A 25,501-nucleotide genomic window follows, 5' to 3' on the forward strand; every position below is an offset into this window, starting at 1 on the left:
AGTAAGCTATTATAGCTAATATAGACATCTACGTCGTGCTGTCGTCATTATAACACTTATACAAGACTTCTAAAGTCCTTTTGATAGAAGGCTCATATAGCTAATATAGACACTTACGTCATGTGTTGTCTTCATTATAAGAGTTATATAAGACTTTTAAAGTAATTTTGATAGTAAGCTAATATAGCTAATATAGACACCTACGTCATGTGTTGTCTTCATTATAAGACTTATATAAGACTTCAAAAGTCATTTTGATAGTAGGCTAATATCGCTAATATAGACACTTACGGCATGTGTTGCCTTTATTATAACACTTATATAAGACTTTTAAAGTCATTTTGATAGTAACCTAATATAGTTACTATAGACACATCATGTGTTTTCTTCATTACAACACTTATACAAGACTTCTAAAGTCATTTTGATAGTAGGCTAATATAGCTAATATTGACACTTACGTCATGTGTTGTTTTCATTATAACACTTATACAAGACTTCCGAAGTCATTTTGATAGTAGGCTAATATAGACACTAACGTCATGTGTTGTCTTCATTATAAGACTTATATAAGACTTTTAAAGTCATTTTGATAGTAAGCTAATATAGCTAATATAGACACTTACGTCATGTGTTGTCTTCATTATAAGAGTTATATAAGACTTTTAAAGTAATTTTGATAGTAAGCTAATATAGCTAATATAGACACCTACGTCATGTGTTGTCTTCATTATAAGACTTATATAAGACTTCAAAAGTCATTTTGATAGTAGGCTAATATCGCTAATATAGACACTTACGGCATGTGTTGCCTTTATTATAACACTTATATAAGACTTTTAAAGTCATTTTGATAGTAACCTAATATAGTTACTATAGACACATCATGTGTTTTCTTCATTACAACACTTATACAAGACTTCTAAAGTCATTTTGATAGGAGGCTAATATAGCTAATATTGACACTTACGTCATGTGTTGTTTTCATTATAACACTTATACAAGACTTCCGAAGTCATTTTGATAGTAGGCTAATATAGACACTAACGTCATGTGTTGTCTTCATTATAACACTTATTTAAGACTTTTAAAGTCATTTTGATAGTAAGCTAATATAGCTAATATAGACACTTACGTCATGTGTTGTCTTCATTATAAGAGTTATATAAGACTTTTAAAGTAATTTTGATAGTAAGCTAATATAGCTAATATAGACACCTACGTCATGTGTTGTCTTCATTATAAGACTTATATAAGACTTCAAAAGTCATTTTGATAGTAGGCTAATATCGCTAATATAGACACTTACGGCATGTGTTGCCTTTATTATAACACTTATATAAGACTTTTAAAGTCATTTTGATAGTAACCTAATATAGTTACTATAGACACATCATGTGTTTTCTTCATTACAACACTTATACAAGACTTCTAAAGTCATTTTGATAGTAGGCTAATATAGCTAATATTGACACTTACGTCATGTGTTGTTTTCATTATAACACTTATACAAGACTTCCGAAGTCATTTTGATAGTAGGCTAATATAGACACTAACGTCATGTGTTGTCTTCATTATAAGACTTATATAAGACTTTTAAAGTCATTTTGATAGTAAGCTAATATAGCTAATATAGACACTTACGTCATGTGTTGTCTTCATTATAAGAGTTATATAAGACTTTTAAAGTAATTTTGATAGTAAGCTAATATAGCTAATATAGACACCTACGTCATGTGTTGTCTTCATTATAAGACTTATATAAGACTTCAAAAGTCATTTTGATAGTAGGCTAATATCGCTAATATAGACACTTACGGCATGTGTTGCCTTTATTATAACACTTATATAAGACTTTTAAAGTCATTTTGATAGTAACCTAATATAGTTACTATAGACACATCATGTGTTTTCTTCATTACAACACTTATACAAGACTTCTAAAGTCATTTTGATAGGAGGCTAATATAGCTAATATTGACACTTACGTCATGTGTTGTTTTCATTATAACACTTATACAAGACTTCCGAAGTCATTTTGATAGTAGGCTAATATAGACACTAACGTCATGTGTTGTCTTCATTATAACACTTATTTAAGACTTTTAAAGTCATTTTGATAGTAGGCTGATATAGCTAATACAGACACTTACGTCATGTGTTGCCTTCATTATAAGACTTTTCATTTTTTGCGGCTCCAGACAGAATTTTTTTTTTCTTTATTGGTCCAATATGGCTCTTTCAACGTTTTTGGTCGCCGACCCCTGTGTTAGATCAATACGAGTGGACTGTAACGGTAAAAAAAAAAAATATCTGTATGGACTTTTTGTTTGTCGAAGATGTGTGAAGAAGTTTTATGAGTATGAACCGTAGTTACAGCATGCCTGGATGAGGTGTCGCTCCGCATCACTTTGCTTGTCAGCGAGCGTTAGCCCTTGAACCGTCGCTGTGTAAAATGGATGTGACACATCTGTCCGTCGGGGGAACTATCAGAGCGGAGGGTTGCGGACCAGAAGGTTAGATATTCCCAGAAGGATGGCGATTGTCTTGACTTTGTGGACTCCTTTCACTGTAAATGGTTTTCAAATGAAGCTGGTACTGTGTTTGATGTCCGTTCAAGGACTGTGGCACAGGTGGGCGAGTGAGTCACGATTTCAATGGGTGAGGAGGGGGTTGGGCTGCAGTGACCTCCTGTCATATCCTGTCCATTTTCCATGACCTTGACAAGGCATTAGCATCCTCAACAGGTTCATACTAGACGACCGTTAGAGGTTAGTCAAGTCTGCCTTCAACCAGGAGCAGCCTGGCAAACTGTTGCTATGCAGTTGATATTATTTTGGATTGATGGACTACCTGACATTTCATTAGCCTAGAATCATCTAAATGCTTAATTTGTTAGCAGTTTATCAAATTCTGTTAAATTCAAACTATGTTTGAGTCCCACTGGGGTGAGTTTTTCCTTGCCCGAATGTGGGCCCTGCCGAGCATGTCGTTGCGGTTTGTGCAGCCCTTTGAGACACTTGTGATTTAGGGCTATATAAATAAACATTGATTGATTGAGTCACTTAGTCTCGGTGTCATATTGGCTCATACATATTTCAGTACAATTGTACACGTAGGTCCTCCTGGCTGTTGTTGTTATGACCGTACATATAACACCAAAGTACCTTCTGAACGTTAAAGGGAAACATTATCACAATTTCAAAAGGGTTAAAAACAATAAAAATCAGTTCCCAGTGGCTTGTTGTATTTTTTGAAGTTTTTTTCAAAATTTTACACCTCCCGGAATATCCCTAAAAAAAGCTTTAAAGTTCTTGATTTTTGCTATTTGCGATGCGACTGTCCGTTTCCCTGTGACGTCATACAGGACTGCCAATACAAACAACATGGTGGTTACCACAGCAAGATATAGCGACATTAGCTCGGATTCAGACTCTGATTTCAGCGGCTTAAGCGATTCAACAGATTACGCATGTATTGAAACAGATGGTCGGAGTATGGAGGCAGATAGCGAAAACGAAATTGAAGAAGAAATTGAAGCTATTGAGCGAATAGCTATTGACACTATTCGGCCATAGCATGGGTGTACCTAATGAAGTGGCCCATAGCATGGCTGCCTTATTAGCATCGCCGGTAAAATGTGTGGACCAAACGATCAGGACTTTTGCATCTTGTGACACTGGAGCAACTTAAATCCTTCGATTGTTAAGTGTTTGTTTCGCATTAAATGTGGGTATCTAGTTTCAATTGTACATACAGCTAGCGTAAATAGCATTTTAGCATCGATTAGTGTAGCATGTTAGCATCGATTAGCTGGCAGTCATGCGGTGACCAAATATGTCCGATTAGCACATAAGTCAACAACATCAACAAAACTCACCTTTGTGATTTCGTTGACTTAATCGTTGCACATGCATCTGCAGGTTATCCATACATCTATGTGCCATGTCTGTCTTAGCATCGCCGGTCAAATGTGCAGACACTCTGGTACATTCAATGGGGGTCTGGCGGCAGATTTCTTGCCAGTGGTGCAACTTGAATCCCTCCCTGTTAGTGTTGTTACACCCTCCGACAACACACCGACGAGGCATGATGTCTCCAAGGTTCCAAAAAATTGTCGAAAAAACAGAAAATAACAGAGCTGAGACCCGGTGTTTGTAATGTGAAAATGAAAATGGCGGGTGTGTTACCTCGGTGACGTCACATTCTGACGTCATCGCTGAAAGACCGATAAACAGAAAGGCGTTCAATTTGCCAAAATTCACCCATTTAGAGTTCGGAAATCGGTTAAAAAAATACATGGTCTTCTTTCTGCAACATCAAGGTATATATTGACGCTTGCATAGGTTTGGTGATAATGTTCCTCATTAATGGCACGCGGCCCGCGGGCCAATTGCAGCCCGCGAAACGTTATTTTGCGGCCCGCACCTTGGTATGTAAATTTAGTGTTAGTGTGGCCCGTGAGTTTTAGATGAATGGCGCTTGACAGTGTCTTATTTGCTATAATTACCAACCCTCTCGAATTTTCCGGGAGACTGCGGAATTTCAAGGCAATCATTCAAGAGTAATCCTTCCCGCGAACATCTGTCAGTTTTCCCCCAAACAACAATGTTCAATGGGTTGACACTGCCTTTAACGCCCTCTACATCTTGTACTAACAGCGTACCATTCCAGACATTTCTGTATTTGGCTTTTATGAACACAAGTCATAGCATCCACCTTTTCATCAAACATACAGCATACAGTCTCAGCCACATGTTCTGTAAGGTTTCTGCAAACACATATCAGTGACTGCAAAGCATACTTACAGGTCATACTGACAGTGGCTGTATAAACAAGAATGACAAACACATTTCGGGAAAACACCCGCACTGCAACACAACTTAAACACAACAGAAGAAATACCCAGAATCCCATGCAGCCCTGACTGTTCCGGGCTACCACCAAACCCCGCTTCTCAACTCTGCCCCCCCCCCGCGTCGGTGGAGGTGGAGCGTTAGTGCTGCAAGGTGTTCTGGGTTTTGTTCTGTTGTGTTTATGTTGTGGTACAGTGCGGATGTTCTCCCAAAATGTGTTTGTCATTCTTGTTTGGTGTGTGTTCACAGTGTGGCGCATATTTGTAACAGTGGTAAACTTGTTATACGGCCACTCACGTGTGTCAACCAAAGTGTTTTACTATATATAACCAGGCTGGCACACTGTTAATATAATGTTAAGTCGATAGCGATGACATGTAGTAAAAGGCGGTAAAGGCAGCGCTAGCAAAGAACTCTTATAGTATTGTTAACTGGATGTACATCAGGACTAATAATTTGACAATGCTTACCCCAGGAAATTGTAGGGGGATGCACTTAAATTCGAGTGTCTCCTGGAAAAATGGGGAGATTTGACTTGTATGTTGCTAGGGTGGGTAAGCTGTTCAAAGAAGATGAAACCATTAAACGTGCATGTTAGAATTTTTAAATAATCTTTTCTTGCGGCCCAATCTCACCCAGTGTCTGCATCCAGTGACCCCCAGGCAAATTGAGTTTGAGATCCCTGTTTTAACCACTAGGCCACTGAGCAATCCAAAAAGAGATCTGACCAATCTAAGTCTAAGACTAGAGCTGACCAATCTAAGGCTAAGACTATATCTGATCAATTTAAGTCTAAGACTAGATCTGACCAATCTAAGTCCAAGACTATATCTCGCCAATCTAATTCCAAGAATATATCTCACCAATCTAAGGCTAAGACTATATTTGATCAATCTAAGTCTAAGACTAGATCTGACCAATCTAAGTCCAAGACTATATCTCACCAATCTAAGTGCAAGACTATATCTCTCCAATCTAAGTTTAAGACTAGATCTAACCAATCTAAGTCTCGGGCTAGATCTGACAAATCTAAGACTAGACCTGACCAATCTAAGTTTAAGGCTTGATTTACCCAATCTGAGTCCAAGACTAGATCTGACCAATCCAAGTCTAAAACTAGATCCCACCAATATAAGTCTAAGACTATAAGTGACCAATGTAAGTCTAAGACTAGGTCTGTCCAATCTAAGTCTAAAACTAGATCCGTCCAAACTAAGTCTAAGACTAGATCTGACCAATCCAAGTCTAAGACTAGATCCCACCAATCTAAGTCCAAGACTATATCTAACTAATCTAAATGTAGTCTAGATCTGACCAATCTAAGTCTAAGACTATATCTGACCAACCCAAGTCTAGGACTAGATCTGATCAAACTAATCCTAAGACTAGATCTGACAAATCCAAGTCTATAACTAGATCTCACCAATCTAAGTCTAAGACTAGATCTGACCAATCTAAGGCAACGACTTGGTCTGACCAATCCAAGTCAAAGACTCGATCTGACAAATCTAGGTCTAAGACTAGACCTGACCAATTCTAAATGCAAGAATAGATCTGACCAATCTAAGTCCAAGACTAAATCTGACCAATCTAAGCCTAAAACTAGATCTGACCAATTTAATTCTAAGGCTAGAAACTCCCAATCTAAGTCAAGGACTAGATCTGACCGATCCAAGTCTAAGATTAGATATCACTAATCTAAGGCTAAGAGTAGATCTGATTAATCTAAGGCTAAGAGTAGATCTGACTAATCTAAGTCTAGTCTAGGTCTGACCAATCTAAGTCAAAGACTAGATCTGATCAATCTAAGTTCAAGACTAGATCTGACAAATCCAAGTCTATAACTAGATCTCAACAATCTAAGACTAAGACTAGATCTGACCAATCTAAGTCAAAGACTAGATCTGACCAATCCAAGTCTAAGACTATATCTGACAAATCTGAGTCTAAGATTAAATCTGACCATTCTGAGTCTAAGACTAGATCTAACCAATGTAAGTCTAAGACTAGATCTGACGAATTCACGTCTAAGACTAGATCTCACAAAATCTAAGTCAAAGACTAGATCTGACCAATCTAAGTATAATGCTAGATCTGCCCAATTCAAGTCTAGGTCTAGATCTGACCAATCTATGTCAAAGACTAGATCAGACCAATCCAAATCCAAGACTATATCCAACCAATTTAAATCCAAGACTTGATCTGCCCAATTAAAGTCTAAGTCTAGATCTGACCAATGTAAGTCTAAGACTAGATCTGACCAATGTAAGTCTAAGACTAGATCTGACCAATCCAAGTCTATGACTAGATTTGACCAATGTAAGTCTAAGACTAGATCTGGCCAATGTAAGTCTAAGACTAGATCTGACCAATCTAAGTCTGAGACTAAATCTGACCAATCTAAGTCTAAGACTAGATCCGACCAATCTAAGTCAAAGACTAGATATGACCAATCTATGTCAAAGACTATATCAGACCAATCCAAATCCATGACTATATCAGACCAATCCAAATCCATGACTATATCTGACTAATTTAAATACAAGACTTGATTAGACCAATCTAAGTCTCAGACTAGTTCTGACCAATCTGAGTCCAAGACTAGATCTGGCCAATCTGAGTCTAAGACTGGATCTGACCAATCTGAGTCGAAGGCTAGATCTGACCAATCTAAGTCGAAGACTAGATCTGACCAATCTGAGTCGAAGACTAGATCTGACCAATCTGAGTCGAAGACTACATCTGACAAATCTGAATCTAAGACTAAATCTGACCATTCTGAGTCTAAGACTAGATCTGAACAATGTAAGTCAAAGACTAGATCTGACCAATCTAAGTATAATGCTAGATCTGCCCAATTCAAGTCTAAGTCTAGATCTGACCAATCTATGTCAAAGACTAGATCAGACCAATCCAAATCCAAGACTATATCTGACCGATTTAAATCCAAGACTTGATCTGCCCAATTAAAGTCTAAGTCTAGATCTGACCAATGTAAGTCTAAGACTAGATCTGACCAATGTAAGTCTAAGACTAGATCTGACCAATCCAAGTCTATGACTAGATTTGACCAATGTAAGTCTAAGACTAGATCTGACCAATGTAAGTCTAACACTAGATCTGACCAATCTAAGTCTGAGACTAGATCTGACCAATCTAAGTCTAAGACTAGATATGACCAATCTATGTCCAAGACTAGATCAGACCAATCCAAATCCATGACTATATCTGCCCAATTTAAATCCAAGACTTGATCTGCCCAATTCAAGTCTAAGTCTAGATCTGACCAATGTAAGTCTAAGACTAGATCTAACCAATGTAAGTCTAAGACTAGATCTGACCAATCCAAGTCCAAGACTAGATTTGACCAATGTAAGTCTGAGACTAGATCTGACCAAACTAAGTCTGAGACTAGATCTGACCAATCTAAGTCCAAGACTAGATCTGACCAATCTAAGTCAAAGACTAGATATGACCAATCCAAGTCTAAAACTAGATATGACCAATCCAAGCCTAAAACTAGATCTCACCAATCTAAGTCTAAGACTAGATCTGACCAATCCAAGTCTAAAATTAGATCTCACCAATCCAAGTCCAAGACTAGATCTGACCAATCCAAGTCTAAAATTAGATCTCACCAATCCAAGTCCAAGACTAGATCTGACCAAACTAAGTCTAAAACTAGATATGACCAATCTATGTCCAAGACTAGATCAGACCAATCCAAATCCATGACTATATCTGACCAATTTAAATCCAAGACTTGATCTGCCCAATTCAAGTCTAAGTCTAGATCTGACCAATGTAAGTCTAAGACTAGATCTAACCAATGTAAGTCTAAGACTAGATCTGACCAATCCAAGTCTAAGACTAGATTTGACCAATGTAAGTCTGAGACTAGATCTGACCAATCTAAGTCTGAGACTAGATCTGACCAATCTAAGTCTAAGACTAGATCTGACCAATCTAAGTCAAAGACTAGATATGACCAATCCAAGTCTAAAACTAGATATGACCAATCCAAGCCTAAAACTAGATCTCACCAATCTAAGCCTAAGACTAGATCTGACCAATCCAAGTCTAAAATTAGATCTCACCAATCTAAGTCCAAGACTAGATCTGACCAATCCAAGTCTAAGATTAGATCTCACCAATCCAAGTCTAAGACTAGATCTGACCAATCCAAGTATAAAATTAGATCTCACCAATCCAAGTATAAAATTAGATCTCACCAATCCAAGTCTAAGAATAGATCTGACCAATCTAAGTCCAAAACTAGATCTGACCGATCCAGGTCTAACACTAGATTTGATCGATCCAAGTCTAAGACTAGATCTGACTAATTCAAGTCCAAGACTAGATCTGACCAATCCACCTCTAAAACTTGATCTGACCATCAAAGTCCATGAGCATGAGCTGATGAAGCCTACTTGGATGAGACAAACCAAAGTCGCGATCGAAGGAATTCCAGAGATATTTTATTTATGTGTGTAGGTCGCGACTAGTTACTTAGTGTCAAAGCTAGCGGCCACTGTTTTCCAGTCTTTGAAAAATTTGGCACAAATTCCAAATGTTACAACTTTAATAGCTGGAAAATGTTGGTCATTTTGTAGTTTTTTTTTTAAATGTAATTTTTCCCAAACTACTTGTGCATACAGTACTTGCCAAAAGTTTGGACACACCTTCTCCTCATTCAATGTGTTTTCTTTATTTTCATGACTATTTCCATTGTAGATTGTCATTGAAGGCCTCAAAACTATGAATGAACACATGTGAAGTTATGTACTTAAAGGCTTACTGAAATGAGATTTTCCTGTTAAACGGGGATAGCAGGTCCATTCTATGTGTCATACTTGATCATTTTGCGATATTGCCATATTTTTGCTGAAAGGATCTAGTAGAGAACATCGACCATAAAGTTCGCAACTTTTGGTCGCTAATAAAAAAGCCTTGCCTTTACCGGAAGTATCCTCACATAGTTTATAATGTGAGCCACCAGCAGTAGATTAGATTAGATAGATTAGATAGTACTTTATTTATTCCGTCAGGACACTTCCTTCAGGAAAATTAAAATTTTCAGCACAATCCCATTCAAGTTTAGACAAACATTACAGGGAGACAGAACAGGATCGCTGACGGGTCTGCCGGCTTCCAGCGCCCCCTACAAAAAAGATGAGATACAGGTAAACAAGGAGGGGGAATAGAAGATTAAAACAAAATAAAAAAAATCGGTCTTAGCCTGGGCCCTGGAGAGGAGGTGCAGACTGAGGCCAAGGGAAAAAAGGGGAAAAAAAGTAAGAGAAATTCGGACCGAGAAAGCGTCAATTTCCCCATTAATTTGAGCGAGGATGAAAGATTTGTGGATGAGGATATTGATAGTGAAGGATTAGAAAAAATAAAATAAAATAAAAACCGACGGCTCCGGGCGACGGCAGTGTGAGCGTTTCAGAAGAAATTAGACACAGGATAATTCTGGAAGATCCCTTATCTGCTTATTGTTTTAATAGTGTTTTAGTGAGATTGTAAAGATTATAAAGTCATACCTCAAAGTCTGATGGCTGCGGCGAACACGCCAGTGTCTCAGAGAGAAGCTGATGAGCCAAGCTCACAGCTGCCTTTTTTGACAGCTACTGCAGGAGGACGCATAATACACTGATGTCTCCGGTAAGATATATATATGTATCACAATTTTCCCATCCAAAAACATGTTTGCTTGACAGCTCTGTGTTAAAGCTTCACAACAAACAAAGAAACACCGGCTGTGTCTCGGTGCTAAAGACAGCTGCAATCCACCAACAGCATTCTTCTTTATAGTCTCCATTATTAATTGAACAAATTGCAAAATATTCAGCAACACAGATGTCCAAATTACTGTGTAATTATGCGATGAAAAGAGACGACTTTTAGCATTAAGTGGCGCTGAGCTAGTATGTCCCCTGCAACCAATAACGTCACAAACACGCGTCATCATTCCGCGACGTTTTCAATAAGAAACTCCGCGGGAAATTTAAAATTGCAATTTAGTAAACTAAAAAGGCCGTACTGGCATGTGTTGCAATGTTAATATTTAAACATTGATATATAAACTATCAGACTGCGTGGTCGGTAGTAGTGGGTTTCAGTAGGCCTTTAACAACAAAAAAGGGGAACTAACTGAAAACATGTTTTATATTCAAGTTTCTTTAAAATAGCCATGTTTACTTTTTCACACATGCTTGGCATTCTCTGGATGAGCTTAAAGAGGTAGTCACCTGCAATGGTATTCACTTCACATGTATGCTTAAAGCTTTCTTTATTTAAAAACTTTTGCACAAAAAAACAAATTTTACCAACTCTATTAGCTGGAAAATCGTGGTCATTTTATTGTTTTTGGTAATGTCATTTGAAGGGAAAATGCTTTTAATCATATTGTCCCCGTTTGACCCGTCTTAATCAAATATTACGCGATGGTTGTCGTCTTTTGAAGCGAGGACACAGTGAGGTCACAACCTTTTCAAGGGGTTTTTTTTTTTCCCCCTGGAGCGATTAGGAAGCTGCTTTTCCATGTCTCATGTTCTCGTTTTTTGGAACAACGTGGCCTGCAAAATGTTGGAACAGCGCGTCGGTTTAAATTCATCGCGAGGACGCCTCCTCCTTTGATAGATGTTTTTCAGGTCCGGGCGAGAAAGAGAGAGAGAATGCGACCGTGATCCCACACCACTAAACACTAGATTGGCCTCGTCTGGCGTCCAGACAAGCATTTCAATCTCGTCTTTCACTCCTCTCCCCGAGACATGCTTTCTTCTCGCCCTCTAATCCGTCCTTCTGCCCATTTAGAGGTGAACAGCGCCGCGTGAAAGCCAGACAAAGTGTTTTTTGTGTGCTTGACGTGGTAACCCTCGCCCTTTTCAAAAAGGCAAACAGGGAAAAGCTGCCATTACCTTCGCGAGGAGGCGATCTTAGGAGAATGGGGCCTTTTTCGGGCACTTTATTAGCGCTTTTAGAGACTCTCTCTCTTTTTCTCTGTTCCTTCTCTGTCACTGTTGCATTCAATGAGACAGTAAATGTAGTGATAGGCATGAATAGATACAATTAATGGGGTACTGGTTGTTTTTGTATGTGTGAGTTGGCCGTCATCCTCTGTGAACCATGAAAAAAAACCCTCCAAATGCACCAGAGGTCGTGCAGTTCATAATTTCAACGTTTGCATGAAAAATATGCCTCTTAACTTAAAAAAAAAAAATCTCATGGTTTTTGCAAACACGGGTTCAGTTCAGTCAGGACTATTATATGTTTTTGCTTTTTCATTTGCTACATTTACTCCAAGCTTTTTTTTTTCAAAAATGCTGAAATGATTATGTAGTTTAGGAATATTTAATAGGCTTATTGTTCTTCTTTTTTGTGTTTTCTTATAGCATCTTATTGTACCCAAAAGCATTAAGAATAGTGAATTATATATTATATTTTTTGACACTTGTTTGAAATCCATCCGTCCATCCATTTCCTACCACTTGTCCCTTTCAGGGTCGCAGGGGGTGCTGGAGCCTATGCCAGCTGAAATGCAAAGGAAATTCAAAAGTTTAATTGATGAAAATAATAAAAATAATAATACCTCATAATACAGTATGTCGTTTTTTTAGATACTCGGAGGCCAACAATATTGTATGTAAAATGTTTAATGAATCAGATTAAAATGTTTAATTATTTTTCAAAACATTTTGTTGGAAAATCACTCACAAAATACTGAAACTCTGTGATTTGGTGCATTTACAAACAGCTACAATTATGCACAAAGCCAACCATTAACTGCTACCTAAGAGTGTAGAACAATTATCTCCCAAAATTAATGTGTGTGTATATATATATATATATATATATATATATATATATATATATATATATATATATATATATATATATATATATATATTTTATATATATATATATATATATGTATATATATATATATATATATATACATATACACATTAATATGTATGTATATATATGGATATTTATATGTATATATATGTATATATATGGATATTTGTATATATGATATATATGTATATATATGTATATATATGGATATTTGTATATATGATATATATGTATATATATGTATATATATGTATATGCATATATATATATATTTATATATATATATATATATATATATATATATATATGCATATATATGCATATATACGCATATATATACGGTCCGATCCGGTGGCCATGTACTGCTCGCCTGTGTATCGGCTGGGGACATCTCTGCGCTGCTGATCAGCCTCCGCTTGGGATGGTTTCCTACTGGCTCCGCTGTGAACGGGACTCTCGCTGCTGTGTTGGATCCGCTTTGGACTGGACTCTCGCGACTGTGTTGGATCCATTATGGATTGATCTTTCACAGTATCATGTTCTCGTATGTTCTCATAGTCATCAGTATCATCAGTATCACAGTATCATGTTCTCATAGTCATCATTGTCACCGACGTCCCACTGGGTCATTATTGTCACCGATGTCCCACTGGGTGTGAGTTTTCCTTGCCCTTATGTGGGCCTACCGAGGATGTCGTAGTGGTTTGTGCAGCCCTTTGAGACACTAGTGATTTAGGGCTATATAAGTAAACATTGATTGATTGATTGATTGATATATGTATATATATATGTGCATATGCATATGTATATGCATATATGCATGTATGCATGTATATATATGCATATATATGTATATATATGCATATATATGTATATATATGTGCATATGCATATATGCATATGTATATATGCATGTATGCATGTATATATATGCATATATATGTATATATATATGCATATATATGTATTTATGTATGCATTTATAAGTCTATATATATGCATATGTATATATATATATATATGTATGCATATATATGCATATATATATATATGCATATATATGGCCGTTTGATTGGGTTTATAGTGGTTACAGCTTGATGTTGGAACATAATATTTATATTTCCATTATTCTCTATGCAACCTTCTTTTGTGGAACCTTACAGCAGGCCTGGGCAATTTTTTTGTCTCGGGGGGGCCACATTTAGAGAACAAAATGTGTCTGGAGGCCGGTATATCTATTTTTAGGAACACTAATACAAAACCTCACAATAATGTCTGATTGAATGCTAAAAACGTTATGACAGACCGGCTTAAAAAACGTAATGGAATTGTACATGTTTCTATGAACGATAACACACTGAATATTGACAAAATATGAATGTCACACCCCCTTTCGATCGACATATTTTACAATCAAGTGAAATGCAACAAACAGTGAAATATAAACGCGAAGGGTACATAGCAAACCCACCTACAATCTTGATATATCTGATATATCATTAAGCTTTAGAACTTTGTTGTGAAAATCTCCTTCCGCGTCTGTGGAAACGCTTCCAACCCACACTGCTTGGTGCCTCGTCTGAGCTGCTGTGACCTAGATTACCATAGTAACTAAATAGATGACCGTAGTAACTAATTAGATGACCATAGTAACTAGTATTGATTGATTGATTGATTGAAACTTGTATTAGTATATTGCACAGTTCAGTACATATTCCGTACAATTGACCACTAAATGGTAACACCCGAATAAATGATAAATGATTCATGGATTGAACTTGTGTAGCGCTTTTCTACCTTCAAGATACTCAAAGCGCTTTGACAGTACTTCCACATTTACCCATTCACACACACATTCACACACTGATGGAGCAGGCTGCCATGCAAGGGGCTAGCCAGCACCCATCAGGAGCAAAGGTGAAGTGTCTTGCTCAGGACACAACGGACGTGACGAGGTTGGTACTAGGTGGGGATTGAAGCAGGGACCCTCGGGTTGTGCACGGCCACTCTCCCACTGCGCCACGTTTTTCAACTTGTTTAAGTCAGGGTCCACGTATATCATCCAAAAGCGCAGATTCCAACCATTGAACTCCTTTGTATAGTTCAAGATTTACGGTCATTAGAAAAATCACTGCACGTCATAATGGCAGCTACATTTTTCATCTTAAAGATCTAAAAAAAAATATTTGGGAATGTCCAGTTGGCCAGATTGGCCCCTGGGCCTTAATTGTACACTTTTGGCCATCACATCTTCCCTGGCGTAGGTCTGGGCTCTACCTAGTCTCCTTCTAGTTCAGGGGTCGGGAACCTTTTTGGCTGAGAGAGCCATGAAAGCCAAATATTTTAAAATGTATTTTTCGGAGAGCCATATAATATTTTTTAACACTGAATACAACTAAATGCGTGCATTTTTAAGTAAGACCAACATTTTTACAGTATAATACGTGCCAGAATAACATTGTTATTCTGCAGCTAACCATCTATCCATTTTCTACCGCTTTTCCCGTTCAATAATAAGGAAAATGCTTCCTTCCATTGAAGGCCTACTGAAACCCACTACTACCGACCACGCAGTCTGATAGTTTATATATCAAGGTTGAAATATTAACATGGCAAAACACATCAATCAATCAATGTTTATTTATATAGCCCCAAATCACAAATGTCTCAAAGGACTGCACAAATCATTACGACTACAACATCCTCGGAAGAACCCACAAAAGGGCAAGGAAAACTCACACCCAGTGGGCAGAGAGAATTCACATCCAGTGGGACGCCAGTGACAATGCTGACTATGAGAAACCTTGGAGAGGACCTCAGATGTGGGCAACCCCCCCTCTCTAGGGGGCCGAAAGCAATGGATGTCGAGCGGGTCTAACATGATACTGTGAAAGTTCAATCCATAGTGGCTCCAACACAGCCGCGAGAGTTCAGTTCAAGCGGATCCAAGACAGCAGCGAGAGTCCCGTCCACAGGAAACCATCTCAAGCGGATCAGCAGCGTAGAGATGTCCCCAACCGATACAGGCGAGCGGTCCATCCTGGGTCCCGACGAGCGGTCCATCCTGGGTCTCGACTCTGGACAGCCAGTACTTCATCCATGGTCATCGGACCGGACCCCCTCTACAAGGGAGGGGGGGACATAGGAGAAAGAAAAGAAGCGGCAGATCAACTGGTCTAAAAAGGAGGTCTATTTAAAGGCTAGAGTATACAGATGAGTTTTAAGGTGAGACTTAAATGCTTCTACTGAGGTAGCATCTCAAACTGTTACCGGGAGGGCATTCCAGAGTACTGGAGCCCGAACGGAAAATACTCTATAGCCCGCAGACTTTTTTTGGGCTCTAGGAATCACTAATAAGCCGGAGTCTTTTGAACGCAGATTTCTTGCCGGGACATACGGTACAATACAATCGGCAAGATAGGCTGGAGCTAGACCGTGTAGTATTTTATACGTAAGTAGTAAAACCTTAAAGTCACATCTTAAGTGCACAGGAAGCCAGTGCAGGTGAGCCAGTATAGGCGTAATGTGATCAAACTTTCTTGTTCTTGTCAAAAGTCTAGCAGCCGCATTTTGTACCAGCTGTAATCTTTTAATGCTAGACATGGGGAGACCCGAAAATAATACGTTACAGTAATCGAGACGAGACGTAACAAACGCATGGATAATGATCTCGGCGTCTTTAGTGGACAAAATGGAGCGAATTTTAGCGATATTACGGGGATGAAAGAAGGCCGTTTTAGTAACGCTTTTAATGTGTGACTCAAAGGAGAGAGTTGGGTCGAAGATAATACCCAGATTTTTTATAGAGTCACCTTGTTTTATTATTTGGTTGTCAAATGTTAAAGTTGTATTATTAAATAGAGGTCGATGTCTAGCAGGACCGATAATCAGCATTTCCGTTTTTTTGGCATTAAGTTGCAAAAAGTTAGCGGACATCCATTGTTTAATTTCATTAAGACACGCTTCCAACTGACTACAGTCCGGCGTGTTGGTCAGCTTTAGGGGCATGTAGAGTTGGGTGTCATCAGCATAACAGTGAAAGCTAATACCGTATTTGCGTATGATGTCACCCAGCGGCAGCATGTAGATGCTGAAGAGTACAGGGCCAAGGACCGAACCCTGGGGAACTCCACACGTTACCTTAACATAGTCCGAGGTCACACTGTTATGGGAGACACACTGCATCCTATCAGTAAGATAAGAGTTAAACCATGACAGGGCTGAGTCTGACATACCAATTCGTGTTTTGATACGCTCTAATAAAATATTATGATCGACGGTATCGAAAGCAGCGCTAAGATCGAGGAGCAGCAACATAGATGACGCATCAGAGTCCATCGTTAGCAATAGATCATTAGTCAATTTTGCGAGGGCTGTCTCAGTCGAGTGATTTGCCCTGAAACCGGATTGAAAGGTTTCACATAGATTGTTAAACGCTAAGTGTTCGTTTAGCTGCTCTGCAACAATTTTTTCGAGGATTTTCGAAATAAAGGGAAGGTGAGACACCAGTCGGTAGTTTACCATGAGGTCAGGATCGAGGTTAGGTCTTTTAAGGAGAGGATGAATAACCGCTTTTTTGAATGCAAGGGGAACAGTGCCCGAGGAAAGTGATACGTTTATAATATTTAGCACTGATGGACCTAATAATACAAAAAGCTCCTTGATAAGTTTCCCAGGAAGTGGGTCAAGTAAACATGTTGTTTGTTTTATTCCATTTACACGTTGTAACAATCCTTCTAATGTTATTTCATCAAAACGAGAGAAACTATTTTGGATATTTGCAGTATCCGCCGTATATACAATCGTATCTGTGTTACTATAACCCAGTTGTAGCTGGGACGCATTGTCTTTAATCTCCTTTCTAATAAGTTCAATTTTCTTATTAAAGAACTTCATAAAGTCATCTGCCGAATGGGTGGAGCTACTGAAAGGAGTCCCTTGTTGGGTTAGCGATGCTACCGTACTAAACAAAAATTTTGGATCGTTTTTATTAATGCGGATGAGATTTGAGTAATAATTAGTTTTAGCTAAGGTAAGCATGCGTTTATAAGTTATTAAACTATCACTCCATGCTTGATGGTGCACCTCAAGTTTAGTCGTGCGCCATTTGCGTTCCAGCTTTCTACATAATAATTTCTGAGCTCTAGTTTCTTCATTAAACCATGGCGTACGCCTTTTTGGAGCCTTTTTTAACTTCAGCGGTGCTATACTATCAATGGTTTCGCGCAGGGCGTTGTTAAAGTTGTTAGTGAGGTTATCAATAGAGCCCACATACTTTGGGAACGGTGCCATTACCGAGGGCAGAAGGTCCGCAAGAGTCGTCGTTGTGGCAGCCAATACGGCCGGTTTAGTTTGCTAAATTACAATTTCAAATTTTCCCCGGAGTTTCCCGTTGAAAACGTCGCGGAATGATGACGCGTATTTGTGACGTTATAGGTTGGAGGGGACATATTAGCCCAGTACCACTTACGGCTAAAAGTCATCTCATTTCATCGCGCAATTACACAGTATTTTGGACATCTGTGTTGCTAAATCTTTTGCAATTTGTTCAATTAATATTGGAGAAGTCATAGTAGAAAGATAGAGGTGGAAAGCTTTTATCCTTTAACCACACAAACACACAATTTTTCCTTGTTTAAAAGTCCCGGAGGTAAAGCTTTACTATGGATCAGAGCGGTCAAGCGAACATGGATCCCGACTACATGTCAACCGGCAGTTTTCGGTGAGAAAATTATGGTAATAAGTCGCCTCTTACTGGTGATCGGCGGAGCTTCTGTCCTGCTGCAGCTTCGTGACTTCCCTCAGGGACTGGCGTCAACACACCCATGGACGCACCCGTCCCACTATCAGGTATTATTTAACTCAATGAAACACTAGCAACACAATAGAAAGATAAGGGATTTCCCAGTAAAACACACAAATAAAAGTCTTGTTTGCATAACTGGCAGAGGAGATGGGGGCGGTGGGGGGTTGGTGGTATTGTCAGGCTTTTGCAGAGATTTGAATTTCCGCCCGGTGGTTTTGTAGGGGGATGAGGAGGGCTTGAAAGGAAAAGCGGAGGAAATATGGTAGGTGAAAACATAACAAACATGTCTGGATAGAGGTCGGAGGGGAAAGCGTGTAATATCTTGCGTCACAAAGCATTTTTTTTTGGCTGGGTTTGCTTTGAAAAAAAAAAACCCTGTCTTACAGTTTCTCATTCATTACTTTGACATTCATCACCTGTACTTATTAATGGGAACTGCAGCACTTTTGAGGAGCTGGTAGTGTGGACTCAGGAAGTGAACGGGCCTTATCGTGGGTAGACTGTGGAGTTTGGCAAGGTATGCATGAATCCATGTGTGTGTGTATATATATATATGTGTGTGTGTGTGTGTGTGTGTGTGTTTATGGGGGGTGTATGTCGCTGCTGCTGCTGCTGCTGCTGGTGGTGGGAGGAACTTCCTCCTATTCTTCTGCAGTTGAAGAGTTCCCATGAGCGCCCCTGCCAGCAGCGACACTGTGGCCTGAGCGGGTCAAGCCTGCGCCAGTCTCGCCTGCGCATCGCCGGCGGTCTACGGTGAAAAGAAAGAAGAGAAGAAAAAGATGAGACTTGCCATGGAAGCTTGCAAACTTCATCTCCATCACTGCAAGTCTTTAATTGGACAATAGCGGAGTGGTACCAGTCAGATCACAACCTTTGGAGTTGACGTTTTCCACACCGAAACAGTCCGAGATGATCCACAACACGCTGAAGTCCCCCTTGGAGGAGGAGCAAAGTCCCGCGAGGACCCACTCGGCCGCCCAGAGGAGACTTTGGAGGTACTCGGGCTACAGAGGCGGCGGCCGGCCCGAAAGCCAGCGGCGAAGTGTGTGCGTGCTCTCGGCCGACTTGAACGGGACGACGTCGGGAGGGGGAGGAGGCGGAGGGGTCATGCACACCATCCACGGATTGTGTCACCTCTGCATCGGATGCAGGCTACCACAGGTGTGTGTCAGGGTGAGAGGTAGAGAGAGCCAAAGCAAGATTTGGGTCAAAAACCTGCCTTTTTTATTGTTGTTTGCAGTGGTGTGGAAGTGCACTGCATCATATACAGAGCTGTTTTAATTATTTTTGACAACGCTTTTTAGCATCGTGAGAGCGTCAAAATATTTTAAACAGCAATAAAAACCTGCCCATTTAACAATTTGTTTAATTTTTGTTGCAGCGGTGTGGAAGTGCACTGCATTATATGGAGAGCTGTTTTTTATTATGTGGCTACCTCCTTTTAACCTAATTAGAGTCAAAATAATTTGAACAACTATAAAAACCTGCTCATTTAACAATTTGTTTATTATTGTTTGTTGCAGCGGTGTGGAAGTGCACAGCATCATATGGAGAGCTGTTTTTATTATTTGGATTCCTCCTTTTAACCTCATAAAATGGTCAAAATATTAAAAAAAATACGGGTATTTTTTCTAATAATGTCTATACTGTAAACCAGGGGTCCCCAAACTTTTTGACCCGGGGGGGCCGCATTGGGTTAAAATAATTTGGCCAGGGGCCAGGCTGTATATACATCCATCCATCCATTTTCTACCGCTTATTCCCTTTCGGGGTCGCGGGGGGCGCTGGCGCCTATCTCAGCTACAATCGGGCGGAAGGCGGGGTACACCCTGGACAAGTCGCCACCTCATCGCAGGGCCAACACAGATAGACAGACAACATTCACACTCACATTCACACACTAGGGCCAATTTAGTGTTGCCAATCAACCTATCCCCAGGTGCATGTCTTTGGAAGTGGGAGGAAGCCGGAGTACCCGGAGGGAACCCACGCATTCACGGGGAGAACATGCAAACTCCACACAGAAAGATCCCGAGCCTGGATTTGAATATATATATATATGTATATGTGTGTGTGTGTGTGTGTGTGTGTGTATATATATAGACATATATATATATATATATATGTCTATATATATGTATATATATATATGTCTATATATATATATATATATATATATATTCAGAGCATGATGATGTCACATCATCGATTGGAAAATGCATTTTTAGACTATGATTTGCCTGAGCGGCTAGGAGACTCTGAGAATAACAAGCGATAGAAAAATAGATAAGAAAAGACAAATTAAAAAAAAAAAAAAAAAAATTACTTGGGACTTCCCACGGGCTGGATTTCGAACGCTGACGGGCCGGATCCTGCCCGCGGGCCGTAGTTTGGGAACCACTGCTGTAGACCTTGAGTTGTTAAAGTTCAGCTTTACCTCTTTTCTCAAGTGTACATGCGAGTGTGTATGAGTGGATGTGGGCCTGTATGAAGGGTTTGCGTGAGCAAAACATGACTATTAAATATCATTTTAACTGTAAAATTCAATAATATATATTTGAAAAAAAAATTAAAATATTACAAACAACTATATAAAAAAAACCCTGCCCATTTAACAATGTGCTTAATATTGTTTGTTGCAGAAGTGTGGAAGTGAATTGCATCATAAGGAGAGCTGTTTTTACTATTTTTCTACCTCTTTTTAGCCTCATGAGAGTCCAAATATTTTAAACAAATATAAAAACCTGCCCATTTAACATTTTTTTTATTATTGTTTGTTGCAGCGGTGTGAAAGTGCACTGCATTATATGGAGAGCTGTTTTTATTATTTGGCCACTTCCTTTTAACCTATTGAGAGTCCAAAATATTTTAAACAACTATAAAACCTGCCTATTTAACAATGTGTCTATTATTGTTTGTTGCAGTGGTGTGGAAGTGGTCTGCATCATATGGCGAGCTGTTTTTTATTATTTGGCTACCTCCTTTTAGCCTGATGAAAGAGTTAAAATATTATTTAAAAAAAAAGATCAACAACTTTTCTATTGAACAACATTTTTTTTTTTACTCTCAGTTGCAGTGGTGTGGAAGTGCACTGCATTATATGGCGAGCTGTTTTTTTTTAAATTAATTGGCTACCTCCTTCTAGCCTCATGGTAGAGTCAAAATATTAGAAACAACTATAAAAACCGGTTTATTTAACATGTTTCTTATGTTTGGTTGCAGTGGTGTGGTTGTGCACTGCATCATATAGAGAACTGTTTTTTTTTTTAAATTAAATAGCTACCTCCTTTTAGCCTCATGAGAGGGTCAACATATTAAACTATCAAAAACCTGTCTATTTTACAACATGTTTACTATTGTTGGTTGCAGTGGTGTGGAAGTGCACTGCATTATATGGAGTGATGTTTTTATTATTTGGCCACATTCTCTTAGCATCACGAGAGAATGATACTATTATAAACAACTATCAAAAAACAGTTCATTCAACATGTTTATTATTTTTTATTGCAGTGGTGTGGAAGTGCACTGCATCATATGGAGAGCTGTTTTTTTTTTTATTATCAGCTACATCCTTTTAGCCTCACAAGAGCGCCAAAATATGATAAACTATGAAAAAGTTAAAGTTAAAGTTCAAATGATTGTCACACACACACTAGGTGTGGCGAAATTTGTCCTCTGCATTTGACCCATCCCCTTGTTTATCCCCTGGGAGGTGAGGGGAGCAGTGGGCAGCAGCGGTGCCGCGCCCGGGAATAATTTTTGGTGTTTTGAAAAAACCTGTCTATTTAACATGTTTATTATTGTTGGGTGCAGTGGTGTGGAAGTTCACTGCATCATATGGAGTGATGTTTCTATTATTTGGCCGCATCCTTTAAGACTCACGAGAGAGTCAAAATATTATAAACAACTATCAAAAAACTAGTTTATTTAACATTTTTATTTTTATTTATTGCAGTGGTGTGGAAGTCCACTGCATCATATGGAGAGCTGTTTGTTTTAATATCAGCTACCTCCTTTTAGCCTCACGAGAGCGTCAAACTATGATAAACTATAAAAAACAGTCTATTTAACAACATGTTTATTATTGTTGGATGCAGTGGTGTGGAAGTTCACTGCATCATATGGAGTGATGTTTCTATTATTTGGCCGCATCCTTTAAGACTCACCAGAGAGTCAAAATATTATAAACAACTATCAAAAAACTAGTTTATTTAACATTTTTATTTTTATTTATTGCAGTGGTGTGGAAGTCCACTGCATCATATGGAGAGCTGTTTGTTTTAATATCAGCTACCTCCTTTTAGCCTCACGAGAGCGTCAAACTATGATAAACTATAAAAAACAGTCTATTTAACAACATGTTTATTATTGTTGGATGCAGTGGTGTGGAAGTTCACTGCATCATATGGAGTGATGTTTCTATTATTTGGCCGCATCCTTTAAGACTCACCAGAGAGTCAAAATATTATAAACAACTATCAAAAATAATTTTATTTAACATTTGTATTATTGTTTATTACAGTGGTATGGAAGTGCACTGCATCATATATATAGCTGTTTTTTTTAATATCAGCTACCTCCTTTTAGCCTCACGAGAGCGTCAAACTATGATAAACTATAAAAAACAGTCTATTTAACATGTTTATTATTGTTGGATGCAGTGGTGTGGAAGTTCACTGCATCATATGGAGTGATGTTTCTATTATTTGGCCGCATCCTTTAAGACTCATGAGAGAGTCAAAATATTATAAACTATCAAAAACTAGTTTATTTAATATTTTTATTATTATTTATTGCAGTGGTGTGGAAGTCCACTGCATCATATGGAGAGCTGTTTGTTTTATTATCAGGTAATTCCTTTTAGCCTCACGAGAACGTCAAAATATGATAAACTATCAAAAAACGGTCTATTTAACAACAAGCTTATATATTTTTTTAGGTGCAGTGGTGTGGAAGTGCGCTGCATCATATGGAGTGATGATTCTATTATTTGGCCGCATCCTTTAAGACTCACGAGAGCCAAACTATTATAAACTATCAAAAACTTGTTTATTTTACATTTTTATTATTGTTATTGCAGTGGTGTTGAAGTTAACTGCATCATATGGAGTGATTGTCATGATCCGCTATTTAGATCATGTCATGTTCTGGTTTGGTTCTGTTTTCTGTATCGTATCTTGTTAGTATATTGTCTTCCTTAGTTCCTGGTGGCACTTCCTGTTTTGTTCAGTTGTCATAGTTACGTATTAGTGTCACCTGCCTTGTGTTTTTGACGTGGACCTGCCTCCTAATTTCTGTCTCTATTTAAGCCCGCCCTTTTTTGTCATTTGATCTCGCAGTCTAATTTGCTATTTGATGCAACAGGTGACGTCGCTATCCCCGCTTGTGGTAAAGACTTTGTGTACTTTAGCTTCCACGCTGTTCTGTTGCTTGTCCCTAGCTCACATGCTAGCGCTTTCTGTTCGTTTTGTCTTTAGTGCCTTTGTGCAAGTATTTTCTGTTCCTGGTCCGTTTTTGTAGAAGAAATAAATCATCATTCCTACCTTTACGCTGTGTCCATTCCGCCTGCATCAACGAGAGAACGCAACCGCATCACCACAATGCCAGCTAAACGTCACAGTGATGTTTCTATTATTTGGCCACATCCTCTTAACCTAATGAGGGAGTCAGAAAATTATAAACGACGATAAAAAACAACAACAGTTTATTTAACAAATTTATTATTGTTTATTGCTGTGGTGTGGAAGTGCACTGCATCATATAGCGAACTGTTATTGATGAATAGGCAGATTTTTAATAAGACTATTGTATTGGATGTCACTGGTGCAGCAGTTACAAAGAGACCATAATATAACATGGCACATTATTCAAATTTGTTTATGTTCTGTTAAAGTAAGTGTGTATGGGTGGTGTGTTGTTTCATTCACTAAACATACTGACCCAGATAACATTGTTTTTACGAGAGGAAGAGGAAAATGACTAGTTGACTGTAAGGTGTGTGTGTGTGCGTGCGTGTTATGAGTGTCCCCTGCCACACAGGAGCAGTATTGTAATTAGCGAATAACATCTCCTATATTTCCGTGAAAGGCAGCAGCGCGCTGAAGCGTGAGTGCTAAAAGGGGAACGCTCATGCATGAACGTATACCGTGCACACACATGGGCCGCCTCCTTCCTCTTGAGTGTATCTGAGATGAGTTAAAACGCTTCTCGACGTTCTATAGTTCATTCATTCGGTCGTATACTCTATCTCCATTTGACTGAAATATTCATTCCGCAGCTTTCCCATATTTAAAATGAACGTGTTTGCTTTGTTTATCCTCGAGGTCCAATATGTTATTAGATTGGGTGCATTGCAATATTTACCTGGAACACTGGTTGACCTTTCATTTGAATTATTCCACAGAGAGTATCCAATGAATCCGTTTATGGGTCAAACTGTCATCCACGCTTTATTAACTGTACGAGCAATGTGTAGGATATAAGGTTGTACGGTATAGTACCGCGATACTAATTAATCAAATTTGGTACTATACCGCCTCTAAAAAGTACTGGCACCGCACCCCACCTGCCCCTCCTGTCGTCATCACGTTGAATCATTGCTGGTTTTACGAGAAGAGGAGCATGTTCGGCAGCGCACAATCACGGAATACATATAAACAGACAGTGTGTAGACAGAAAAGGGAGAACGGACACATTTTGGCCTAAAAACTAAAGATGAAGTTGAAGCTATTACACTGAAACGCCCTCAGGAAGAGGTGCTTTAAAGGGGAACATTATCACCAAACCTATGTAAGCGTCAATATATACCTTGATGTTGCAGAAAAATGACCATGTATTTTTTTAAACCGATTTCCGAACTCTAAATGGGTGAATTTTGGCAAATTAAACGCCTTTCTGTTTATCGGTCTTTTAGCGATGACGTCAGAACGTGACGTCACCGAGGTAACACAGCCGCCATTTTCATTTTCACATTACAAAC

The 25,501-nt window shown here is 38.7% G+C and overlaps 1 protein-coding gene across 6 annotated transcripts in view; it reads left to right on the plus strand.

The window, feature by feature from the left end:
- rgs3a (regulator of G protein signaling 3a) overlaps positions 1–25,501 on the plus strand; it is a 354,609-nt gene that overhangs the window by 75,063 nt on the left and 254,045 nt on the right. The window contains exon 1 of one of the 6 annotated variants that reach the window (XM_061876389.1): positions 19,201–19,683. The exons of the other annotated variants lie outside the window; for them this stretch is intronic. Coding sequence (XP_061732373.1) covers positions 19,432–19,683 — 252 coding nt within the window. The 5' untranslated portion in view covers positions 19,201–19,431. Of the gene's footprint in view, positions 1–19,200; positions 19,684–25,501 lie in introns of those variants that run through there. 6 annotated transcript variants of the gene reach the window in all.

Source organism: Nerophis ophidion, linkage group LG17, assembly GCF_033978795.1.
Source record: "Nerophis ophidion isolate RoL-2023_Sa linkage group LG17, RoL_Noph_v1.0, whole genome shotgun sequence".
Classification (NCBI taxonomy): domain Eukaryota; kingdom Metazoa; phylum Chordata; class Actinopteri; order Syngnathiformes; family Syngnathidae; genus Nerophis; species Nerophis ophidion.